The 23,821-nt window shown below is 37.1% G+C and overlaps 1 protein-coding gene across 1 annotated transcript in view; it reads left to right on the top strand.

Moving 5' to 3' along the window:
• LOC144470872 (GTP-binding protein Di-Ras2) overlaps positions 1-23,821 on the top strand; it is an 83,137-nt gene that overhangs the window by 40,649 nt on the left and 18,667 nt on the right. Inside the window, exons 2-3 of the mRNA XM_078182457.1 lie at positions 14,421-15,056; positions 15,126-15,271. Of these exons, the coding sequence (XP_078038583.1) occupies positions 14,870-15,056; positions 15,126-15,271 (333 nt within the window). The 5' untranslated portion in view covers positions 14,421-14,869. The remainder of the gene's footprint in view (positions 1-14,420; positions 15,057-15,125; positions 15,272-23,821) is intronic.

Genomic DNA, 23,821 nt, shown 5'->3' with positions numbered 1-23,821 from the left:
CGCGATTTGATATTTGTTTAATCACCAAGACCCAAAGAATATAACTCATAGATGAGCCGACGTTTATTTCATCGTAGAAACCGCGAAGTGGAACAAGTTATAGGAAATTGTTAGTTTAGCCTCGTAACTTATTAAATTGATACGTTTCGAGCGGTAAAAGTGCACAGACTTAATACTAGTGACTGAAATCGATAAGAGAATGTGAATTGAAAGGATTTAATTTTCTTGATAGACCAAGACTTGAGTATAATATATTAACTAGATGAATTAAAACGTTACAAGGGTTAAATATCAAGTCATTTAGTTCTTAAAGTCATTTGAAGTAATTTTTTCTTGGAACAAGTTCAATCCGCGGCTTTGTTTACTAGTTTTCGATCAGTTACAAACTGCAATATAAAAAATGTCAGAAAAGCTGTTTTATCCAAAAACATCAAGATTACCTTCATTTTTTCAAATTGCATGACATATTTCTTATTTTATATTATTGTAGCACGTGTAAAAAAACTATTAAGTAAATATGACGATGCTTTAGATGTTCCACGCTTCGAATTGATACAATGTAGACCAATTCTCAACGAAAACATCACTTCATTCAATTCATTTTTTCTAACGTCAAGATCATCCGACAGCCATGGGATAACAGATCGTTGAATTCGTTATGATGCAAACTACAATAATACAAAGTAATATTCATGCTATGCAATTTTTAAAAGTGTAGGTGATTTTGATTTTTTAGAATAAAACATTTTTTGGAACTCTTTTATAATATAATGTGTAGCTGATTAAAGACTGACGATAAACTTTCGTTCGGAACATTTGTTTCTCAGACTGTCAGAAGTGCACGAAAAATGGATATAGCAGACCATTAGAATAATTAAAATGCAGTGAAATATTATTTATATATATATTAAAATATAATATAAAATATAAGCAAATATGTATAATATTTGTATAATATTATTTGAAGTTATTTAAGATTAATATTTTTAAGTGTAGGACTTGAAAAAACGAATCTTTTACACATGCATTTTTCTCTTTTTATCGTGAAACAAAGTTAAATATTTAGGTTAAAAATTACATATTTGAATTCAATTAACTGCCATTTTTTGAACAATTGATTTTTTCAAAACCTTTTTGGAAACATGTCGGAAAATAAATTTATATATTTTGAAAAAATTATCAGCGTGTGACTGTAAAGTAGAGTGGACATTATTTTTCGACAATCGAACTTTTCTTCTCCCTTCCACAATTATGTCATTAAGTGAAAAAATAACTTATACAAAATCTGACATTGCTCGGATAATGGGAAGAGGTACCGCATCGAATTTGAACATTTTTTAATTATTGAAATTAATTTTTTGCCATTATAATCTATCGTTATGATACATATGTATAGATGATGCATATAGATGGAACAAGAATAGTATAAACTCAATTTTGAAAATAGTTTAAACGAATGCATTTTTAATCTAGATTTACATACCGTTGGGTACTTGCATTTGAAATCCGTTCAATTTCTCTCTATTACTCCACTTCAAATACTGTATGTGTGTTTACTTTTTGTTTTCAATTTCTATTACTCCACTTCAGATACTGTATTTGTGTTTATTTTTTGTTTTTTTTTTTCGTAACGACATCACGAACAAATGCACGAATCAATCAAACATCGAATGAATCGTCGAATGTATGATGGCTCCCTCTGTACCCGTAAAAAGATTATTCAGTTATGCATCAGTGATCAACGTATCCAAAAGTAAAAAGCTTTCCACTGCAACATTAAATACTTTTTTTTAAAGATTTGAAACACGATCTCCTAAATGTGTTTGGTATTTGCGTCTTTTAAACCGAATTAAAAGTCTATCCGCCCCTCATCAATATTTAAACATCGACGAAATTATATAATATTATTATATATATATATATATATATATATCCCTCCCACCAAATATATATTAACTCAGAATTTTTGTGGAACAAAATATATTTCCACAAAGATTATTAAATACAGGTTCGTTTTAATATTTATTATAAAACATAAGATATTGATTATTACTCCCATCATTTATAGCAATCTTAAGAAATGTTTCTAATTCAGGAGCGGGAACAGAATGAAAAATCCACCCCCTTTCTCATTATTATCAATTGAATATCATCCCTCACCTCCAGTTGATTTCAATCTTTTCTCTTCACATTGAAGATGTCTGCTAAATTATAGAAACAACTAATTTTATGACCTTTTCTCGATTCTAAACGCTCAACTTTCATTTCCTATTCCTCTAAGTACCACAAATGAAACATTCAAGCTTAGTTCTGATATTTTATTCGATTGATAGATATCGTTGAATCTGGCATATGCGCCATCCGACGTTTGATTCTCGATGATAAGTTTGATGAACGACCGCTTTATTTCTTTTAACCGTACACTTCTGTATTTTTTAGATGGCCGTCAACAATATACAAACAGCAATAATTTTTTCTGACAGTTTTTTCTTATTGTAAATTAGTATCAATATAAATGAATCGTAGCTTTCTTAGAAGAGTAATGATTAATCCTTTCTGCAAATATTGCATAATTTCTTTTCAATACTTCATTTTTCGTGTACTTTTACATGATTCCGCGCAAGACAACAATACTATCCTAACAAAAAATATTTTGTCGATATCGTGAACACAACTGTTGACGAAATAATTTGAACGTTAATTCGGAATAAAAAAAAAACCAGGTGGGAGTTGTTTCTATGCTAAAAAATAAGTCGGAAAAAAAGAATAAATAGCTTCGATTTCGAGAAAACTGAATTGAAAGATGCGTCAAGTTCAAGTGGCTAGTATAGCAGTAGACAGAAGTAGAATTGGTATGTAGTGGCCAGACGCATACCATTTATGTACTTCCTATTCAATAGTATTATATCTTCAACCTACTTTTTCTCGAAAACGGAGCCCTAAATAAAAAGGCATGATTCTTTTTTCCGACTTATTTTTGACGTAGAATCAGCTTTATCTGGTTTTACCGCCAATTACAAGACACCATGTATATTATACAAGTACGGTGAAAGAGCTATCGATATTTACAATAGGTATTGATAAAACAACATGTGTTGTTAACTTTTTACTAAACATATAGTAATATACCGTCTGTCACTAAGAGAAAAATATACAAAATTTAGATAACATTATTTGGAGACGATCGAATCTTTCTTCAAATCAGTGTTTAACCCTTAAATGCATGAATTAATGAATTTTATTTAAAAATTAGGGTTATAATATTTCACACTGACAAAAGTACTAGCAAATTAATAAATAAGAGCCTTACCTTTAGAAAATATTTTTTGTTTAACGAATACACCAAAATATTTCTAAATAATCCACTTCCAAAAGTACGTAAATTCGCTATCAAAAATGCGCGCCAATTGGTATAACGTCAGAAAGATACAAATATTGAAGTCAAATGTCATTATTTTAGTTAATTTTTGATAAGTCAATGGACAAAGGAATCACTGCCATTCAGCCAAATGTATCGATATCAAAACTGTTGTCGGGTATCCGCGCAAAAAGTTATTGATTCATTTTTGGGACTCTATGCATTTAAGGGTTAATAAACACGCAAACATATTCGTGTTTACATTAATGTCTTCTTGATACATGACCATCATTGCATTACATTTGCATTTATCGATAACAAAAACCATTACACGAATAATTATTAAACTGCGTGTCTCTGCGCGTTTATAACATGCACAGTTTGTTTTGACTGCATAAATTAATGTATATAAATTAACATGGTCTAAGGCATCTATATTTTCTTTTTACGAGTAAATGAAAATTGTATATGCAAATACGAATTTACATAAATATCTACAGCCTTGTAATTATAACGATAATCGAATATTTTCTGCCACGGACTGCGATCGGCACCGTACGGTACTTATAAAAGCATACGGAATTTCCCCGAGGAGCGAAAATCCCCAAGCGATGCAGTATTGGCAAGTTTCGTCTAGGTTTCTTGGCGTGAATGTTGGTCCCGTTGAATGCTCGTTGGTTGTCTAATCACGGCACGGTAATGCCGTCCGAAATATGCGTATTGCCTCGAAATGGGAAATCGTTTCTCAGTTAGTATGTACACCGCGGCTCCGGCACTTGGCCGATAAACGCAGGGTACAATATCGGTTCTAGGTTCGATACGCTGCGTACCTCGCGGCTACCAAACCGCGGACCGCGAACCACCAACCACCAAAACATTTAGCAGCGATAGCCAGTCGAACCGGTTAAGCTAATGCACCAAATAATGCCGCCGAAATCTCATTCGAACAACAAACGTTTTTTTTATTAATCAGGTAGGATTGTTGCGCAATGAGGGAGAAACGCGAAACCGATGCTCGAAAATAGGAACATGATCTTCTGTTTTCAAATAAATGAGCGATGGGAGATGTAATCGATTTCCAATAATTAACTTCAATAAGATTTAATTTTCTGAGAACGAAACAATTTAACTATTCTCGATACGGCTTTTAAAATGAAGGCAGGAAAAATAGGGTAGATGTACCGGTTCTGGCGATGTTAAAGATTTATACGAATTTCAACGTAAATATTCTTAAAGTCTCGTAGCATGTAAAAAAACGTGCAAGTTTTAAGAGCTTATTTTTAAAACCTTCGGTTTTGATATCTAAGTTTCAATGGAGTAACAAGATGATTAAAGAATTATTACAGAATGAAAATAATGGAATGCGCATTTTTCACCACTTTTAGTCGCTTGTACCTCGGTTCTCTACATCAGATTTCGCTATGTTTAGTTCCATTTTTGAGCACCTCAAAAAATTAATATTACGCGTATCATTTTGCAATATGAAATAATGTAAGTGATTAAACTACAGTATAATTTTTACAAAATTTCGCTTTTGTATATTTTATTTTGTGGCATCTGAAAATCTTAGCATTATAACGACTCAACAATGACGTAAACGTAATTTTATTTTACATATTTTTATTATTTCTTTCATTCTTCGCATTTCGTTTTCTTTCTTGTTATTACAAATTCATCTTTCTGCATCTCTTCTTCTTGCTCTTGTTTTATCCTGTTTTCTATTAATTTTATTTCCATTACATTTCCATTTCCCACTAATTTCTAACTCTTTCTTTTGAGGTTATCTTCTGGTTATACGTATCGCAATTCTACATATCTATTTCATACGTTTAATTAGTGAATGTAGCTATTTCACTACTGTGTGACCTTTACGTTTATAATAAAAAGAAACACAGAGTTCCACAAGTTCGTTGTTAAGAATACGTTGTCGTGTAAAGAAAATAGTGTATACATTAAAAATGTTTTTATTAATTGGGTTTTCGGTTATTGTTTTAATCAACAATTTTATAAATATAGAAGGTTGACCCATTTAAATCGCATCCGGCAAATCCCAAAGCGAGAAGCGAGACGAATCGAGCTGAATCGACCGATGTAAAAAACAACCGATGTAACTATAAACAAAAATTCAAATAAAACGTTTTAATAAATAAATAATTAATTGAATTTAAGGAAAACTATTTAATGTGCCTTACTTAATGAAGTTTGCCTGTTTGCAGACAGGATAAGGGATTAAATCACATTATATTAACTATTACAGTTTAGGTGTTATTATTGTACTGCGTTGGAATCGGTACTTTTCTACACATTGTGTTGTGCCGAGAAAAGGGGTGGGGAGAGGGAGGGCGGGTCGAAAATTTGTTGGCAAGAGTTCGCGAAGGTTGAGCGTTCAATTGCTACCGAACTTCCCGCGTCTTGACCCAGATCCGAGTTACCTGAGCTCTGGGGTAGATCAGACCGCTCCGTTGCGATTCCCCGATGTTGATTCCAATGAAACGCGTTCTGATCTATTCTTGTGCACGCATTGCTCCGCTTCGAACCGACGCGATGGTCCCTTTTGTTCCCTTTTCAACCTTGTCCGGACGGTACCGCGAACGTACCGACCGAACGCCCACTGTGGCGATCACATTTGACAACAATACTACATGTAAGAACGACTAAATAATGTTTTTGTTTGATTTTTTTCAAATACTGACACGGTAGCGCCTATCCGGATCGCTTGATTTTCCAACAGACTTATTAAACATTATTTTTCACAAACGGGTCAAAATACGTCTTTCAAAGTTTTAATATTATCTTTTTCAAGTAGATTAAGCTTAGTAAGATCTCCATATACATACGCTTTCCTCCAAAAACATTGGGATATTTATAGAAAATAAAATAAATTTGAGAAAATGATGGAAAATTATTGAAATTTCTCAATTTATTTTAAAATTAATCGTATTAAACTGTAACAAGTACATGTATATATTTATTTTACATTATAATAAAAATAACGTTCATTTTGTAAAAGAAAATTCAATTTCTCTTTGTCGATATATCAAATTCACTTTGGCATCCGTTTCATTAGTTTATCTATTATTTCTAATCCTATTTGAATCTATCTATGTTGTAGCATGTTCCACATATTTCGGAAACATATCGTTCGAAATGAACTCTTGCATACGTTTTCACTGAACAAAATAATGTAAGGATTATTGTTCGGAAATTCCACGAAACACCGTGGTAATATAGCAGACGGCAATAACAATGTTGACTAAGAATAAAAGTAACAGTTAATTAATAATATCGTACAACCACCACCTACGATTTAAGCAACAACGTCAACGCAACAACTATGGCAATGCACAAAAAACTTCGCAGGATTTTACAATCTTTTCCTTCATTATCCTACCATTTCCTCTCTCTTGCATACACTCTTTCGCACTCTGTCTCCTCCTTGTTCATTCTCTCTCTTTCTTTACTTATTTCTCTTTCAATTGCTCACGCTTTATCTTTCAGCCACACAGGATCTGAAGGAACTTAAGCAATGATTCCAGGTCACTCGAAGTTGCCCGAACACTCTGTACACATCTGTCTCATTCATTCTGTATTTTATAACTTGCACTCTCGACCATTCTACCTTTCATAGTCCGAAAAGACCCTACAACGCAGTACATGCGTAAACGAATTGCATAAGTAACAAACATTTCTAACTTAATATGTACTTTCAACGAAACGATTCCACATAAATTTAATACTAAACATAAAAAATTACTTAAGACTGAATGAGAAATTTAAATTTATACTAAATCAGCAAGTATCTTAATACTTTTGTAGATTAATCAGTAGTTCAATTTCCCTAATACAGGATATCCATTGTATATTATTTCCTTTGCACATTATATTCACCTTTCTCCAAATAAAATTCGTCCTTTAGTGATCACATTCATTTTTCCAAAATCAAATACGTTCTTTTGCAAATCGAATTCATTTTTTAGATGACTCGAGAGTAAAATAATAGAAATACAATATTGAATAGTTTTTGCAAATCGTTTTCAGGATTGTTATGGAAACTGTATGAAAGCGAATGAATTATGCATAGTTGTTTGAAAATGTAAGCCTCCATAAGAGCCATCATTTAGAAAAAGCGTTTTGTTCGTAAATATTATTAAACAGTTTTTAGCAATTGCTATCCTTAAGAATATATCATTTACTGTTAAATGAGTATTTCAGGTTCAATGTTACACACTTACAGTGAAATTAGAAAATTCAAAACAACAAAATCACGTCGGTCCCGATTTTTATTACAAATATTTCAAGAAAATAAAATGGAAGTACCTATTTGATTCGAATAAGGGCTAACTTCATTTATGAGACGGTGAATTTGTTTCGCAAAAAGGTGAATACGATTCGAAATAACATGAATGTGATTTACAAAAGGATATATTTGATATTTGATTATAATAATTTCCATGTATACGTCTCATTCCAGAACTGTAAGTCAATTTGTTAACTTGTATTCACATGATTGTGGAGAGAAACTCGACGTCATTCGATTTCCTTGTTTCAGAAGCTCTTGCGTATGTATAGAAAATCAAACATTGTTGCGAGTTTAATCAAGTTTATACGTTTTAGAACCGTTCTTTGTTCTTTTAATGTGCTCGTAGTATAAAAAATTTGAGCGTTAAGGGTTTAAATAAATTATAAAGATCACTTTCTTACTATTTACTGGGATCACTATTTACTAGGATCACTATAACTTCAATCAGAATTAGGTGCTATTCGAATAATTTTTTATCTAAATAATTATTTGAACGAATAATTTTATTCACGAGTAATGAATAATGGATAAAAGTTGTATCCTTATTCCATATTTATTAACTGAATGAATTTTTCGCTTATTAATTGTAGTGTTATGTACTACCTCAAACATCTTCCATGAGTCACCGATTAGGCTGACCTGTGTGTCATTTTTGCCAAAGTACTGCGTCATCAAAAGCATGGGTCATACTTTGCCCCGTCTCGACCTAGAAACTGCATCGGGTCTAGGTGACCAAAGTTCGGTGACTCCTATTGTCCGAAGGTATAAAAATGCATGCCTCACTGTGGTTGGAGCATCATTTTGGCAATACGTAGTTAGGCGTGATTTTCACTTTATAATAAAGTTCTTTGTAAAACTCCGTTTGTGGCTTATTCCGTTTAAAAACTCTAACCGTCCAGCGGGGAAGACTACGAAGTTTTGAGAGATCCTTTGCCTTCTCCTCACGGCGTAACATGTACACAAGCATGCAGCAAACTCGATAAATCGGTCACACACACACACACCCACACCAAACGCAAACGCGCATCACGCGCATTGCACGCATTGATAATTCTCAGCTAGATTGCTAAATATAGGTGTTAATATTTAGATTATCCATGATTTTCAGAATGGCAATACATATATCCTTTACGTAATACACGAATTAAAATTTGTTTTTCGAACTGAGATTTTATGTCGGACTGTTTTACCTGTTTGAAATTTTAACGACTGTTCATTTTTTATCCTGATCAATATACGTACTTACGACTATTCAGTAGATATTTGAGGGATTGATTTGTGTTTGACACATTGATGACAAACGTCATCACGCGACATATTTGTTCAAAATGGATTACGGCAACTGTCAATACTACAAACGCAGTGAAATTTCAGGAACGTATCTCTAAAGCACAAAACAGTTTATGATTCGTGAAAAAAAGATTCAATTTTATTAGTCGGTTACCTAAGTTAACCTGCTTTAGAAAGCACAAACGGAAGTGTTCTTTCTGAATTATTCTTTAAGATTTTGTGCAAAGAGATAGGCACCATTAAAATTATTTATTACTGTCGCAGTTTTCATATTTGCCGGCAACTGTAGAGACATATTTAACTACCAAAAAGCGAGCGGTTTTAATGAACACACAAACTACGGATACTGCGTCATTTTAACCGGGTATATTTATGCAAAACAAATATTCTGTGCATTTATTACAAAAAGCAGGAAATGAATAGTTACTTATTCAGGTCTTGAATAATTTCAATAAGTTATAAATAATATAATCGAACTGCTAAATTCTTTTAATGGCGTGACTGTTTTGTATTTTATCTATTCCTTTTTGTCGCAATGTATGTAATCCGCAATTTATTAACAACCTAATTTCTCAGTTTTTTACTATCACCCTTATAACACAGAAAGAACGATACAGCCCATAAGAAGTATCATCAGAAATATGTTTGACAAATTAATGAATAGAACTGAGAAAAGTTATTGATTGGATATTTTACAATCTTCGATTCCCTCGATGAGTTGTTCATTAACTACTTTAAACATACTTTCCAGTATTCGATTGATTTTCTTATTCCATTCAATTAAACAACTTTTAATTGGTATTAATCAGCAACTGTTAAATGCGATGCCTTTGAAATACTAAATAAAAATCGACTCGGATCAAATAAGAAATGTTAAAACCTAATTAAAAATTCATGTTAATATAATCTTGAATTTTCTAGAAATTTTCTTTGAAACAAAAAATTTTAATTGTAACGTATACTTTGTAATGAAGAAAATAACTGTTAAAAAAGCGTTGTGGTTCGTGGTTGCAGCAATAGCTGCTCCGGACGAGCTGGCTCTCAAGATGTAATGTAACCTGTCTACACAGAGTTTTTCTATCGAAAGACTTATTGTTCGTTAATCGGTAGCAATGTGTGCTCCGCTCGAACTTGCTCTCAAGACAGCGTGAATGAGTCGATAGAGAAATCGCCACGTACGATTCGCAGCAAGAAACTGTCTGCTAACTGTACTCGAGTGGTATCTCCCGACTATCTTCTCAATCTTCTCTGGTGACTGTTAAATTGTGAGTGTTCGCAGTCAACTGCGCTAACGTCGTGCTATCCTGATTAGCCGACACGCGGCGTTGACTGTCACTTATATCTATCGCGCTTGAAATCAAGTATATTAGCACGGTTTTTCTATCTACTACTATTAGCTCGCGGACTCCCCTTGAAAGGCACCGTCCGGGGTTCACGCGGCACAATAGGCATAGAAATCACGTTAGGGAAAAACACTCCGCTAACGGCTACGATTTAAACAATAACCGTTATTCATTTTTAATTTCCGTAAGTTTAATTGAAGACATTTTCATGTAAAATACGTACCTGAATATAAAACAATTTATTTTAAACCAACGAAGGAAAGCATAAAACTGATTTGAAAAATAGTAGGATCTTTCTAAGTCTCCTACGCCGGCCAGCCAGGACCGCAGGTGTCCATACTGGGGCCCCGTACATGATCATGGATCGCACCACGCCCAAATATAAGCGGCGCACCGCATCCCCGGGTCCCCCGAGATTGGGCAAATGGCGGTTCATGCAAGCCGCCGCCCTCTCCACTCGGGGAATGAGGCGGTCGAAATGCGCCCCGAAACTCCAGTGGCTGTCGAGGGTCAGCCCGAGATACCTCATCTCGGACCTCATCTCCACGCAGGCTCCTTCCACCCGGACCCACGATCTCGGGGGTGCCCTGCACCGAGGCCTCTTGAACCAGATAGCCTCGGTCTTTTCAGGGGCAATCCTCAACTCCAGATCGCGTATCCTCGCGACGACGGCCGCCACCGCGATCTCCGCTCGTCGGATGGTCCTCTTAAAGAAGTCTCCGACGGTGACCACGAAAGTGTCGTCTGCATAGCAGACTGTAGTGCCCCCGTCAGGGAAGGGGGCCTTCAGAACGGAATTATATCCGAGGTCCCACAACAGTGGGCCTAAAACGGACCCCTGTGGATGGACTGTCGGACTGTATGGACTGCCGTGCCACGGGTGGCATTGATGACGGCATTTGCGTCGCAGCCGGCCTGTCCACTGTCTGACGGAGCCTGGCTACCTCCTTAGCCAGCTCCGCCATTTGACTCTTGAGGAGGGCATTTTCGATCTCCAAAGCTGCCGTGGCGTTAGAGGCCGACCGTGTCGCCAGCTCAGCGATAGCCGCCTTAGTAGTCTGAGCGGCAGCCCTTAGGGTGTGAGTCCCACCATATTTTTTACTTCTGGAGGTAGAGACAACCCTCATAACCTCCTCCTGCCTCTCAATCACGGAGGCGGCTAACTCGGCAGTCGTCTTTCGACGCAACCTCCGAGCCAGCGCTACCTCCTAATTACACCTTGTAATTATTATAATTGTTTCAATAATGGAGGTACTCAGAGTATAAACACATCTCCACAAACACAATATACAGTACACTTTCAACAGCCATCAACTTCTGTAACAACACATGAAACATCACCGACACATTCAGAAATTAAGGGAGACCCTCCTACTTTATTAAAACCGTATAAGAAGAAAATTCTTAATTTTAAACTAATTAAGAATTTTCTTAATCATAAGGGAGGGGGTGTTATGCTGTGTCACCCCCAAGATAAGGTACCGAGCAAAACAGGATGAATCTGCCCTGTTTTGCTGAAATTTCAAACCTTGAACTATTGGTCATAGACTTACGTGGCCTATGACCAATGCGGAAAGGCCAAAGTCCATCCGATAGGAATACATAAAAGGAGTCGGAACTCAAAATGCGCCCACTCTTACACTCGCGCCAGGCTCGTGCAGATCCGAAAACTGGTGAAGTTACTTTCTTGTGAATTCTGTTTGTGACCTATTCTAATAAACTCCACATTGTTAAGAGAAGGGTGTTTTCTCGAGGGACCTTACATCCTTTCCTCCTTCACGGCATAACAGTACTGTTATGCCATAAGGAGAAGGAAAGGGTTTTTCGAAACTCCATAGTATTCCCCGCTGAACGGTTAGAGTTTTTACACGGAATAAGCCACAAATGCGGTTTTACAAAAAACTTTGTTATAAGGTGAAGATCGCGCTGAACTAATCACTACCAAAATGAATCTCGAGCATAGCGAAGCACGCACTTTTATACCCTCGCACAATAGGAGTCACCGACAGCGGGGAAGACTACAAAGACTTGAGAGATCCTTTTCCTTCTTCTCACAGCATAACAGTACGTAACAAAAGGAAGAAGTTGCTTGAAATAACCTCAAGTATTTCCCATTTCCGGATTGTTAGACATTTTTGGGGCACTTTGTATAATCATGCTATCACTGTATTTGTAAAAATTAATAAAATTGCATATTGTGCCACATTGTTATCACAGAATGTATTTTTGTCCACATTAATAAGGCATACAATTATTTTATACTTCGCAAAAGTTATAGTTCTTTCGAATACTGTAGCATTACGTTACTCATGTAACAGACCGACATTGTAACGGTGGCGTCAAACAACAGGGAAAGAAACGATTGAACCCGATACTACCGGTAGGCAGCAAGACACAAAGCGCGCGTCGAGAACTAGTAACGCAAGGCCTTTCCGTTTCGTTTCAGTCCATTGTACTCGCGTCTGACGGCGCGTCGGAGGGACTGGTTTTAATCGGCGCGCAACGCATATCGTCGAGCCGAACGCACACGCTACTGTTTGTAGACAATCCAGTTTCGCTGGCACACACTGCATAGGGTACAGGCTACCAGTTTTCGCTGGCGACACACCTACCCCTGCTCCATGGCACAGTACAGTAAATTCTCCCTAATATGTAGACCTGCAGCTTGGAATCGAAAATGGACAATTCAGGCAAACGAGAAACGATTTTTTAAGCCTCGTGGCTCGCCTTTTATGGTTACCAGAATCTAGTGTATATGTATGAGAGAGACATAGCACGATCGAAAATCGAAGCAATCGACAAACATAAAGCTAGCGGCCAACATAACGGTGTACTAATACAAATACACAATAATGTTAGACTAAAACTGATATCTTAACATTTTTGTTCCTAATTTTTTGTATATGAAAATTTTTTTCATATATTGATCAGATGGTCCCAATTAAATTGAAACCAACCACGACATGTTTTAAACGACATTTATTCAATCGTGATTGATTTTATTTTATGTAATCATAAATATTTGTCCAAATTATATCATGTTTGGGTTTATGTTAATCAGGAGGCTATCTGCAAGAAATTAAAAACTTAATAAGGTAATATCATCGTATTATAAGTTTCATTCCAAGAATTTTAGTCAAAGGAGTTAAACTTTAGCATAGGCGTAGGAATATTACAGGAACAATTGTAAGGTTCACAATTCATAACTTTGTACGATTTTTACGATGAATTGAAATATTTTATAAAAAAAAACAAACTTTAGGACAAAAACTCAGACATCAATGACAAATATATTGTTTTCAACTCATTGGATTTCTCACCCAATAATGTCCCATCGCACACGTTGATCTTGGTTACCACCCAAATTTCCGAGATGTCTTGAGTTAATTGAACTTGTATAATCAAGCTACAGTCACTGAAAGACGTAAAAATAATTTATTTCGATAGAAATTCGTGAGAAATTGCGATTTTTGCGATCTTTAATTGCTTATAGCTCCCATCAAAATCAAGCGATTTCGATATATATATATATATATATATACAGGATGTACCAAAATTATACGTACTCCGAGAAATGAGGGGTTCCTGATGCCATTTCAAATAACCTTTTCCTTTACTGAAATGCAATCCGCGAAACTGAATAGGTGAGTTTTTCATTAATAATATTTGTGAAATTTTTGAAATTAATAGAAAATTCATAAAATCCTTGTTCGTTATTTCGAACACGGTTAAAAGCCGGAGCGCTACCCTCTCCTTCCGTCGCGCCCCGGAATGAGATAGGTTTCAGCTTGCAGATTCGCGCGCGTAGCAGCAGGTTGAATCTCGCGCGCGCGCCTCTCATTCGCCACTGTTTTTTCATTAATAACTCGTTAACAAAGCCGGAGATTGCATTTCAGCAAAGGAAAAGGTTACTGAAAATGGCATCAGGAACCCCTCATTTCCCGGAGTATGTATAATTTTGGTACGGCCTGTGTACGACCACAGCGTACTACAGCAGTACATGTCGGGTTACCAGAACCGTGGGAACGTTCGAAAGTGACTGGAAGAAAGGGATCGATACAGCTGTACACCCCGGAAAAGATTATTCTCAAACAACTGATCGATGAAAAATCTCCTTGGATTGTTGCAGGAGGAACGACGGATACGGGCAGACCGGGGAAAAACGGGCAGACCTTCGATAGCGATCGAAGCTGCGTCGAAAGTATCTACCGCGGGGGTCTAAGGAAAATCGAGTTAACGTCGAGGAATCGAGTCCAATCAACCGAGGTGGAGAAGCGAGACGGAATCTTGGCCGTAAAAAAAAAGGGAGAAATAGAGGAGGGCGATATTAGATTTGTAGACGAGATTGGTTATCTAATTCGACTATCCCGGCTGGCAGCGGATCGAGCGGGCTGTCGATTTGTCGGTGCCAGGTTGCGGGTTGTAGGATTCAGATGCGCGGTCGCTAATGCCTTCTTGAATCGATCGGTTCGCGATCGCGGTCCTGTTCGCGTTCGCGTGTCTGCGCTTTAAATCGTAGCTGAAGGAACAGAATAACGAAAGAAACAGCGGGAAACAAGCGAATTGTAGGCACCGACGATGACTGATCTCGAAAGGATCAGGTTGGTGGTGCTGGGTGGTGCCGGCGTCGGCAAAAGCTCGATCATACGTCGCCTACTCGGCCAAGGATTCTGCGAAAGGTACAGACCCACTGTCGAGGACCTCTACTCAAGGGAATGCGCGCTGGGCACACTCACACTCAAGGTGGATCTTTTAGATACGGCGGGTAAGCTAAGCCGACCGAAGTCTCTAGCCCCGTTCTAGGCGAATCCATCATTGTCTCTTGCAATTCCAGGCGACCTCCAGTTTCCGGCCATGAGGAGACTCAGCATAGCCACCGCACATGCGTTCCTGTTGGTCTACGCCACAACCTCGAAGCCCAGTTTCGAGTGCGTTAAGCAGTGTTTTGAAGAAGTCCGAGAACAACGATCCGATTATCAGGTATCACAACACTCTTGGATTAGAGGTTCAGCCAGGGACACGTGCCGGTATTTTTCGGTTCTACCTTCGCAATTTCCATAGAAACCGAAATACCAATATGACACTGTACCGCTATATGTTTAATATATATTATTTAAATATAATTATAAATATATTGTATATATTACTTACACGTTAAAATATCAGCATCATGCATATGCATATAGGGTTAACCGTAATTATGGAAACACCGGGAAATGGGGAAATGGATTCCAACATTTGCAACTGAATGGGTGACTTTTCCATTAATAATATTTGTGACATTTTTGAAATTAACAGGAAATTTACAACATCCTTGTTCGTTACTTTGATCGTGGTTCAAAGCAGTCTCGACCCGGCTTCAATCAGCTGACACGCGCGCGTAGCAGCAGGTTGAATCCTCGTGCGCGCGCAACAATCTTTTGTCATTAATAACTCGTTAACAAAGCCGCGGATTGCATTTCGTCAAAGGAAAAGGTTACTTGAAATGGCTTCAGGAACCCCCCATTTCCCGGTGTTTCCATAATTACGGATAACTCTGTATATCAGTTTCGTTAGACCAGCATTCAATCCTTGATCAATAATATCTTAAAAACTGTAATTAAATAAGAAGACCGTAAAAATGACTAGTTAATGTAATTACTTACATGTAGATAACTATTGTTACTATTATTTTAAGTATCGCTAACGTGGGTAATTACATTAACCGGTCATTTTTATCGCCTGCGTACTTAATTACAATTTTCAAGATAGTATTAATCAAGGATTTCAAATTCATATAACGAAACTGATATCTGTATGTGTAAGACACTGATATTTTTACAATACTAATTAGCGCAAATACAATGCGCAACTTTGTCTACGAGTTATTAACGGAAAACAGTGACCAATGAGAGACAAGATCAACTGGCGCGAGGCAACCGAGCTAATGACATCAGGAATCCATTATTTTCCTGGAAGTAACATAACTTTCGTACTGTCAATGTATTTACAAGTGAAAAATATGTGGTAATGCAATTTACAATGATCGGAATTCGCTGTGGAATACGAGTGCCGCTTTTAACTTAACGATTAAAATGTCGTATTGTGTTTCGAAATCGTACTACAACCGCTGACAAAAGTAAAAGTGCAAGTTGAATTTAAACGGCGATGGTTGTGCGAACGACGTTGTAACAATGTGATAAAATATAAAAATATGTAGGAAAACCGAAAAATACCGGTATTTTATTTGGGTTAGTGGTATTAAGTCTCTAGGGTAAGGAGTCGGGAGTAACCTTTTGCAGTTTATTCACAATCCCTGGCAATAAGTTCCCCACTGACACATTGTGTCTCGTAATGTATGAAAGTTAAATATCTGAAACGTTTCATTCTCAAAATCTTGTGTCATAAAGCATTAAGTACAAGCTACCCAACGATGTCGAGGACTACACGCGCACCTCGCTCGTCCGTGGTCGCTTAAATACTACATGCACCCTCATAAAGCAACAGACGTGCGCGTCTGATATGCCTCAAGCAGAAAGGAGCGACCATGGGAAAGTAAAATGTTGCGACGAGAACCAGGTGAAATGCAGTCAGGAAAGTCACTGCACAAAAAATGGGGGCAGACGAAGCATGCGCAGACGTCCCGCACGGCGACTTGGGGCGTCTACCTGTTAAATATTACAATTCTGAACTACGATCAGACAGAAACTTTGCATCGTGTCGCCATCGTAGTACAGAATTAAAATGTCCATCTGGTAGACGCCTGACGCCACTATGCGAGACTTCCTGCGCATGCTTCGCATTGGGTATTAACCTTTCGTGACTGCAGTGGTCAGGAGGCGTAGTTCCCGACATCGCCGTGTTGCGTACACTTAATTCCGTGCTCCAACATAAAGAGTTAACAAAGGAACGTAGATTTTTATGTTATCTACAATTTTTTGCTTTTACTAATTTGTTGTAAAAATATTAGTCAAATTTCGATACATTTTTTCAAACAATTACTGTTAACGAAATATTTGCGGCTTTAATTCCATTATTGCAGATTATAATTTATCTTCAAAACTGGTAAAACGTTTTTTCAAAATATTGGCAAATCGCGTTAATTCATTCAGTTAAAAGTGTACCAATTTATACTAGATTTTACAAAAAACTACCAAAAATTTCGTCCCTGTTTTTAATGTATCATTTTTCGGAATATTAAACTTTATATTAATGTGATTTTATCTACACATATTTAATCGAAATATAGAAAATTATAAAATTTGTAATTAAGACGTGCACTTTTTTTTAAACAAACTTATATACTTGTTAAGTGCCAGTCAGTATATCTCTGTATTCTCCCTAAGAAAGTATTAACGTACTTAGATCGAATATTAATTAGTTTAGAAGTTATGAGATTTGTTCAGAATGCCCCTATATGCACCATATTGTGTGACAATGAGATCTTCAAGTTTTACCAATAAGTTTTCAATTGCGTTGAAATCGGCACTGTTCACTGGCCGGTTTTATGGTTTTAATAGCGTCATGTCGTAAGTAATCCTTAATAATTTACTACCACGGCAGCTGGCATTGTCACCTTGATAAATGTTTGGTCATAAAAAAATATGGTCACCAGGTCACCAAATGGTCACCAAAATAATGTTTGGTGAATCTTCAATGTACTTTTTAATGTTAGTAATTTTAAAAAATGTTCGAAACTACGAATGATTTATGGGCTACCGGTTGGTAAAATGTTAATTTATTTCGTTGAAAGTGGTTTGATTGAAAACTTTTTGAATTAAAATTACCTAGTTTAAGGAGAACTTAAAAACGATTGTGATGTTAACCCTTTTTTCTTGAACTTAATGAGGTCACCTTCAGTTTTGTATCGGTACCCTTTTTGGGAAACAATCAATAAATAACCAAAAAACGAAAGATCTCTAGCTATTTTGTCACATATCAGAACCACGCGACAACGCTGTACCGACTATACTATTCTTTTATTTTAGGACGACTTATTGCTATTTGACAAAGTGTGTGACCTGTTTCTGCTCTACAAAACGATGCTAATAGTTATAACAATTAATTAATCCATTATGTATTCGCTGTTATTGTTTACGACCTCCTCCAACCTCTTGACCAATTTGTTGGTATGTGGAAAAAATGAAAAATAAATTAAAAATAAATGAAGGAATAAGGCAATTTCCGCACTAGCAAACGTCAAGGAATATTTTTTTTGCCGAAATCTTGGCATCTGCAAGCATACGGTTCGAATTGTTATTTCGGTCGCCAAACATGTTCCGCTACAGCCTCAAAAATAATAACAAATTAAATGACTAAAAGAAAAAATTAACACAGTTTTGTAGAGCAGAGACAGCTCTATCGAATAAATATGACGCACTTTGTCAAACAGCAACAAATCGTTGTAAAATAAGAGAAAATAAAAAACACTACGAACTTATTTCCCAACCCAATATAAAAAAAACCTTGATAACTATGGAAAGGAAGGATTGACAGGAAATATGGTACAATCATCTTAAAGCTCTCTCTAAACTATGTTATTTTAGATCAAAAAGTTTCCAATCAAACTACTAACAGCAGAATAAATTAAGCTAATTAAGTTGAGTGATCCACCCGATATATCTGTTCCTCATTTTTACCTAAAATGAAACATTTTCCGTAAATGTTTTCGTGATTTATTAACCCGTTGAATTGTAACAACGAGTTGGACTTACATTAAACATTTCACACATACAATAAACTCCCACATAAAAACAAACATTGTTTTCAAGTAACACGATGTCGCGTACATCATGCTATATAATAAAATTACAATATGCAAAAATGAATAGCTAATTAGACGACGAATATTTATGCCAAATGAAAATTGTCTAAGATCGTGATAAGAGACATAAGTTAGATGAAAAACTATGGTACATTTTTTTATATTAATTAACGAAGTATCTGTTTTTGTTATTATAAAAACTTTTATTTTCAAAGTTTATTTGAAAGTCTCAATCTCAAGAATTCCTTTATATCTGTTCTCATTGAAACTTATAATATGGGAACTTTTTAAAAGAACCACCACCACATGTAATAAATTCCAATGTAGCTTATGAAGAAGTTCCGAAACTTTTTCGAACCCTGCTTTTAGGAAAAGGTTGAACAGTACCAACACCTCCAAGATCTTTCTAGGTTATAGTCGATGCAAGTCATAACAAAATGAATTTGTAGTGAAAATGAGGCTTTATAAAGGAAAAATCATGAATTCTGTTGTATTCAGTAATAAAAGTTGATAATTCGCAAGAGTAAAACAGTTGTAATTCTTCTTTATATATTATTCTTTACTTATTCACACGTTTCAAATCGAATGCATTTTTTTTGCAAATAAATATAACTTCAAATTGTTTAGTTTCCAACAATGTAAGCCTGCACAGGATACAGAAATTGTGTGAACTTGTTGATGAAACAATGCTTGTTCTACTATTTATACCACCCTTAGTTAAAATTACATTTATGATTTACATTTTAAATTTATGATTACATAATTTACTTAAAATTACATTCTGGGAGGAAAGTAAATTTTTTGTGGATGTTATTAATTATCGGTTGCATCAACTAACCACGCAGATAAATACACATAAATTTACTATTAAATAGCTACTTTAATTTCATTATTACATACATATAGTGAATACCGATGGCGATTATAACATTTTCATTTTAGAACATGATTACACATAAACTATTGCATTTACAACGACATTTATTGTACGAATCTCTTACTTATCTGAGATTATTCGGTAACAATGGTTTTATTTTGTATTGAGGAATATCCAAGCTACTAATAAAATATGGGAAGCAAGCGGTCGTTGGCGTCGTTTGTGAGGCAGCATTGTATTGTTTATGTGTACAGTCATTACAGCAACAACATTAAACCCATTCTTATTAAATTTGTTTGTGCTATAAAGATCCATGGTGTCTTCATTCACTTTTTTAATCATTGTGCGACGTATTTTAAAGGTTAATTACGATAGTAAATCACAGCAATTTTAAATTGATTATTTAACGTAATAAATATAGATACTTATTTAAATTATAAGATGAAGAAAATTGGAAATTGAAAATTGAAGAAAGATTTTGACTGCCGGTGTTGCAGTCATTCCCGACCGCACTTTCAAGAATTATAAATTGTTATTTCTAACGTCGCCTCTCACTGGTTAGTGGTTTTGTAAATAACTCGTAAACAAAGTAGCGGACTGCATTTTTGCTAAGGAAAAAGTTACTTCAAATGACTTCAGGTATCCCCCATTTCTGGATTGTAAGACATTTTTAGGACAGCCTGTATACGAAGATGTAGTATAGAGAGAGAGAGCCTGTATATGAAGAATGAGTCGAGAAAAACTGAATACTTGAATGTCTTTTTTGGTATGGAAAACAAAGGAAAGTTTCAAAAGTGAAATGAAACTCTTCAGATTTGATAATTAACTTTTCGTAAAGTCATATCAAGGTAATCGATATTTATTAATTGGCACTATGTATTTTTAATCTCATTGTATAGTAGTTCCGAGACGAGTTCGAGAGTATTCTAGGAAATTATTCAAGTTCATTAATTCTAATTATTTCGATTTTCGTGATTCACGCTGTATATAATCGGACAAAAAGATAGCAGACTTTAAACAGAACCGAGGTACATGTTTGTTTCTATACAAATCTGCAGAATATAACTATAAATATACACAAATCAAATAGAATTGAGTTTCGCCAATCTAAACAATTTTATTTGAAAAAAAAGTGAAATTATATGGGAACATGGTGCGACAAAGTGATAGCCATTTGACTAAAAATTATATACAGCAGTAATTCAACGTATAATATTTAACGCTTAATATGTTGTGTCTCTGCCTTTACATTTATTCACAGTGATCATTACATTATCGGTATACGTCGCTTAGTTAATTTCAGAATTGTACATAATCTTTATTTAAATGTACTACCATTTTATCCCATTGTAATTCCATTAAAATACTGTTTTTTTTTTCAAATAAAATTGTTTAGATTGGCGAAATTCAATTCTATTTTATATGTGTACGTTTATAGTGGTATTTTTCAAATTTGTATAGCAACATAACCTTGGTTCTAACGAAAAATAAATAAAAAGTACGTTAGTTTCAAAGTGTGCTACCTTTCGTTCGACGCTGTGTGTATGCAGGAGAGAATAGAGTAAAACGGAATGGGTGGGTAAAACGGAACGTCAATATTTTTATTAGATAATAGCTTCAAATGAGTTGGTATCATGTGACATCAGGACGAACAGTTCTCACGACATTTCTTAATCAACCAAAGACTTGCAAACATGTTATTTTTTAAGTCACAGGGTTTGCAAACTTCGAAGTTCAATGTTTTTATATTTTACTGGCGTTTCGTACATTTTTTTAAATTTGTGTTTTATAAATTAATTATGATAGGTTAAATATTAATTTCTATATCCCTTAAAATGTAATTTAAAGATTTACTCACTTCTTTATTTTACACAGACGTTTAATTATTAAAGTTTTACTAAATTACCTCATGTGAGATAAATTAGAACTTTTTAGCATAAAGTAGAAAGAATCATCGGTGTACACCCTCCTCCAAAAATACGAAACTGATCATAAAGTTAATTTCAAATCTTTTATATGATGATTGCAACAAAAATTAATACATGATTTTTCTGAATGGATCCGGGATTGTATGGCTCGAATTCAATCAATCGCGGATGCGTTCTGTTTCCCGTGTCGCTGAAACATAACCTTTTCTTTTTATCGTGGAGAAAATCTACCCGTCAGACACCCCCAGCTCGCCCGGGGGTGCCCACCGGAGTAGCTTGGATTTCGGCCCACTAAAACCTCTACAGCGACTGTCGTACGCTCTTTCATCATCTGCGATTAACACGGAAACTCTCGGAGAAAACTACCGCAGCACCCTCTCGCCTGGCCGGTCGACTTCTTTGATGACCAGCCGCGTCCTGGAGGGAGTAACAGACCTCCCCCAATACTCCTTTACTACGCGGTGTAGGGAGGTCGTGCCCTGCACCATTCCCGCTCGGCGGCCGCCTAAATGGCACCCAGGGTCCACGCCCGGAAAAGGACCCCGTTTGCAGGGAGCGGAGAGGGACTACTACCATCTCGCTCACCCTGTCGCCTCCCCCCGTCGTGGGGACCGGGTGACGGCTCGGCCGCCGGCCCCGAGCACGACGGTCAGGATATTACTTCTTCGCAGAAGAAGATTACCACCTTCTACTTCCCCTCGCTCTGCAGCATCGTCCCAACTGCTAATGGGAGCGAAAGATCGTGCCCCATCTCTGTTACGTAGTCTCGGTACAGTGCTGAGAGGGCGGGGCACACCTCCAGCGTATGCTGCGCCGAGTTTTCTTCTTCACGCAATGGTGACAAACCGTTGTCGCCTCCCGTCCTATGAGACGCAGGTACGCACCGAAGCAGCTGAATCCGGTGAGCACCTGCGTCGCTCGGTAGGTGAGTTTGGCAAACCGCCTCTGCTACCAGCACTCAAGGTGCGGCAAAAGAACACCGGCAACGCGCTCGCCGGTGTGGGAGCAAAGATCCTCGCGTCACCTAGTCCACGCGAGTTGGCGGGCTCGGTGCTCGAGCCTCGCGACCGTTTCAGGTTCCGTCGGCACCCCTCGAGCTCGACGGTCGACGCAAACGTACCCATATATGTAGGCACGCATCGTCTCCTGCAGCTCAAAGGGTAAATCCCCTGCCAGAGCTAGCGCCGCCATGGTCGACACTTAGCCGTCGCGCCTGCAATCACCCCTTCGGGCTTTTGGAGGCGCAACGTTACCAGCGGGGGCCACGAGGAGGCGGGTCACCAGCGCGAGGCTCGGTCTCTTGCGGGTCCATGCGATTGCTCGGATGGAGATTAAGCCACCTCGACACACTATAGTATAGTGCCCGCGAGGTCTCGGCGGCTACAGCCCTCAAGTAGGGAGGCACCGCGTGACGTATGACTGCCTCCCTGATGTCGTATCAAGGCAAGGTGTTAAAAGCGTTGATAATGTCCAGAGACACCGCCAGACACACTCCGCCCTGTACCACGGCATTTTCCGAGAGAGACTTAACGCGGGCGATCTCATCAACGGTCGACCGTCCTTTTCGGAATCTGTACTGCCAGTCCGCCAGATCGGGACCGCTGCGAAACATACTGCCCGACTTGTCCAACAAACAAATGAGCCGGTACGCTGAGGGAGATCCGCAGGCCTCCTCTCCTTCCTTTGGGGGACCATTCTACTCTCCTTCTAGAGATCAGAGAATTTTCCCAACCTAAAGAAGAGGCTGAAAAGGCTTCCGAGACTCTCGACCATGACACTCATAGCGAGCACCCCACGCTTGCTGGTGTGGAGACTCACCTCGCCACGCCATCCAGCCAACGCAAGGCGCCGGGTCTAGAGCTCAAAGTGTTAATCTCAACCAGGCCACCTAGAGGGTGGCTCTGGTGTGCTTCCGCGCCACTACGGGCATACGCACTGGAAACCAAATGTTTCCACCTACGAGATAGAAAATCAGCGGTAAT

The sequence above is a fragment of the Augochlora pura genome, chromosome 6, assembly GCF_028453695.1.
Source record: "Augochlora pura isolate Apur16 chromosome 6, APUR_v2.2.1, whole genome shotgun sequence".
Taxonomy (NCBI): Eukaryota; Metazoa; Arthropoda; class Insecta; order Hymenoptera; family Halictidae; genus Augochlora; species Augochlora pura.
This window is presented reverse-complemented; position numbering and strand designations above follow the sequence as displayed.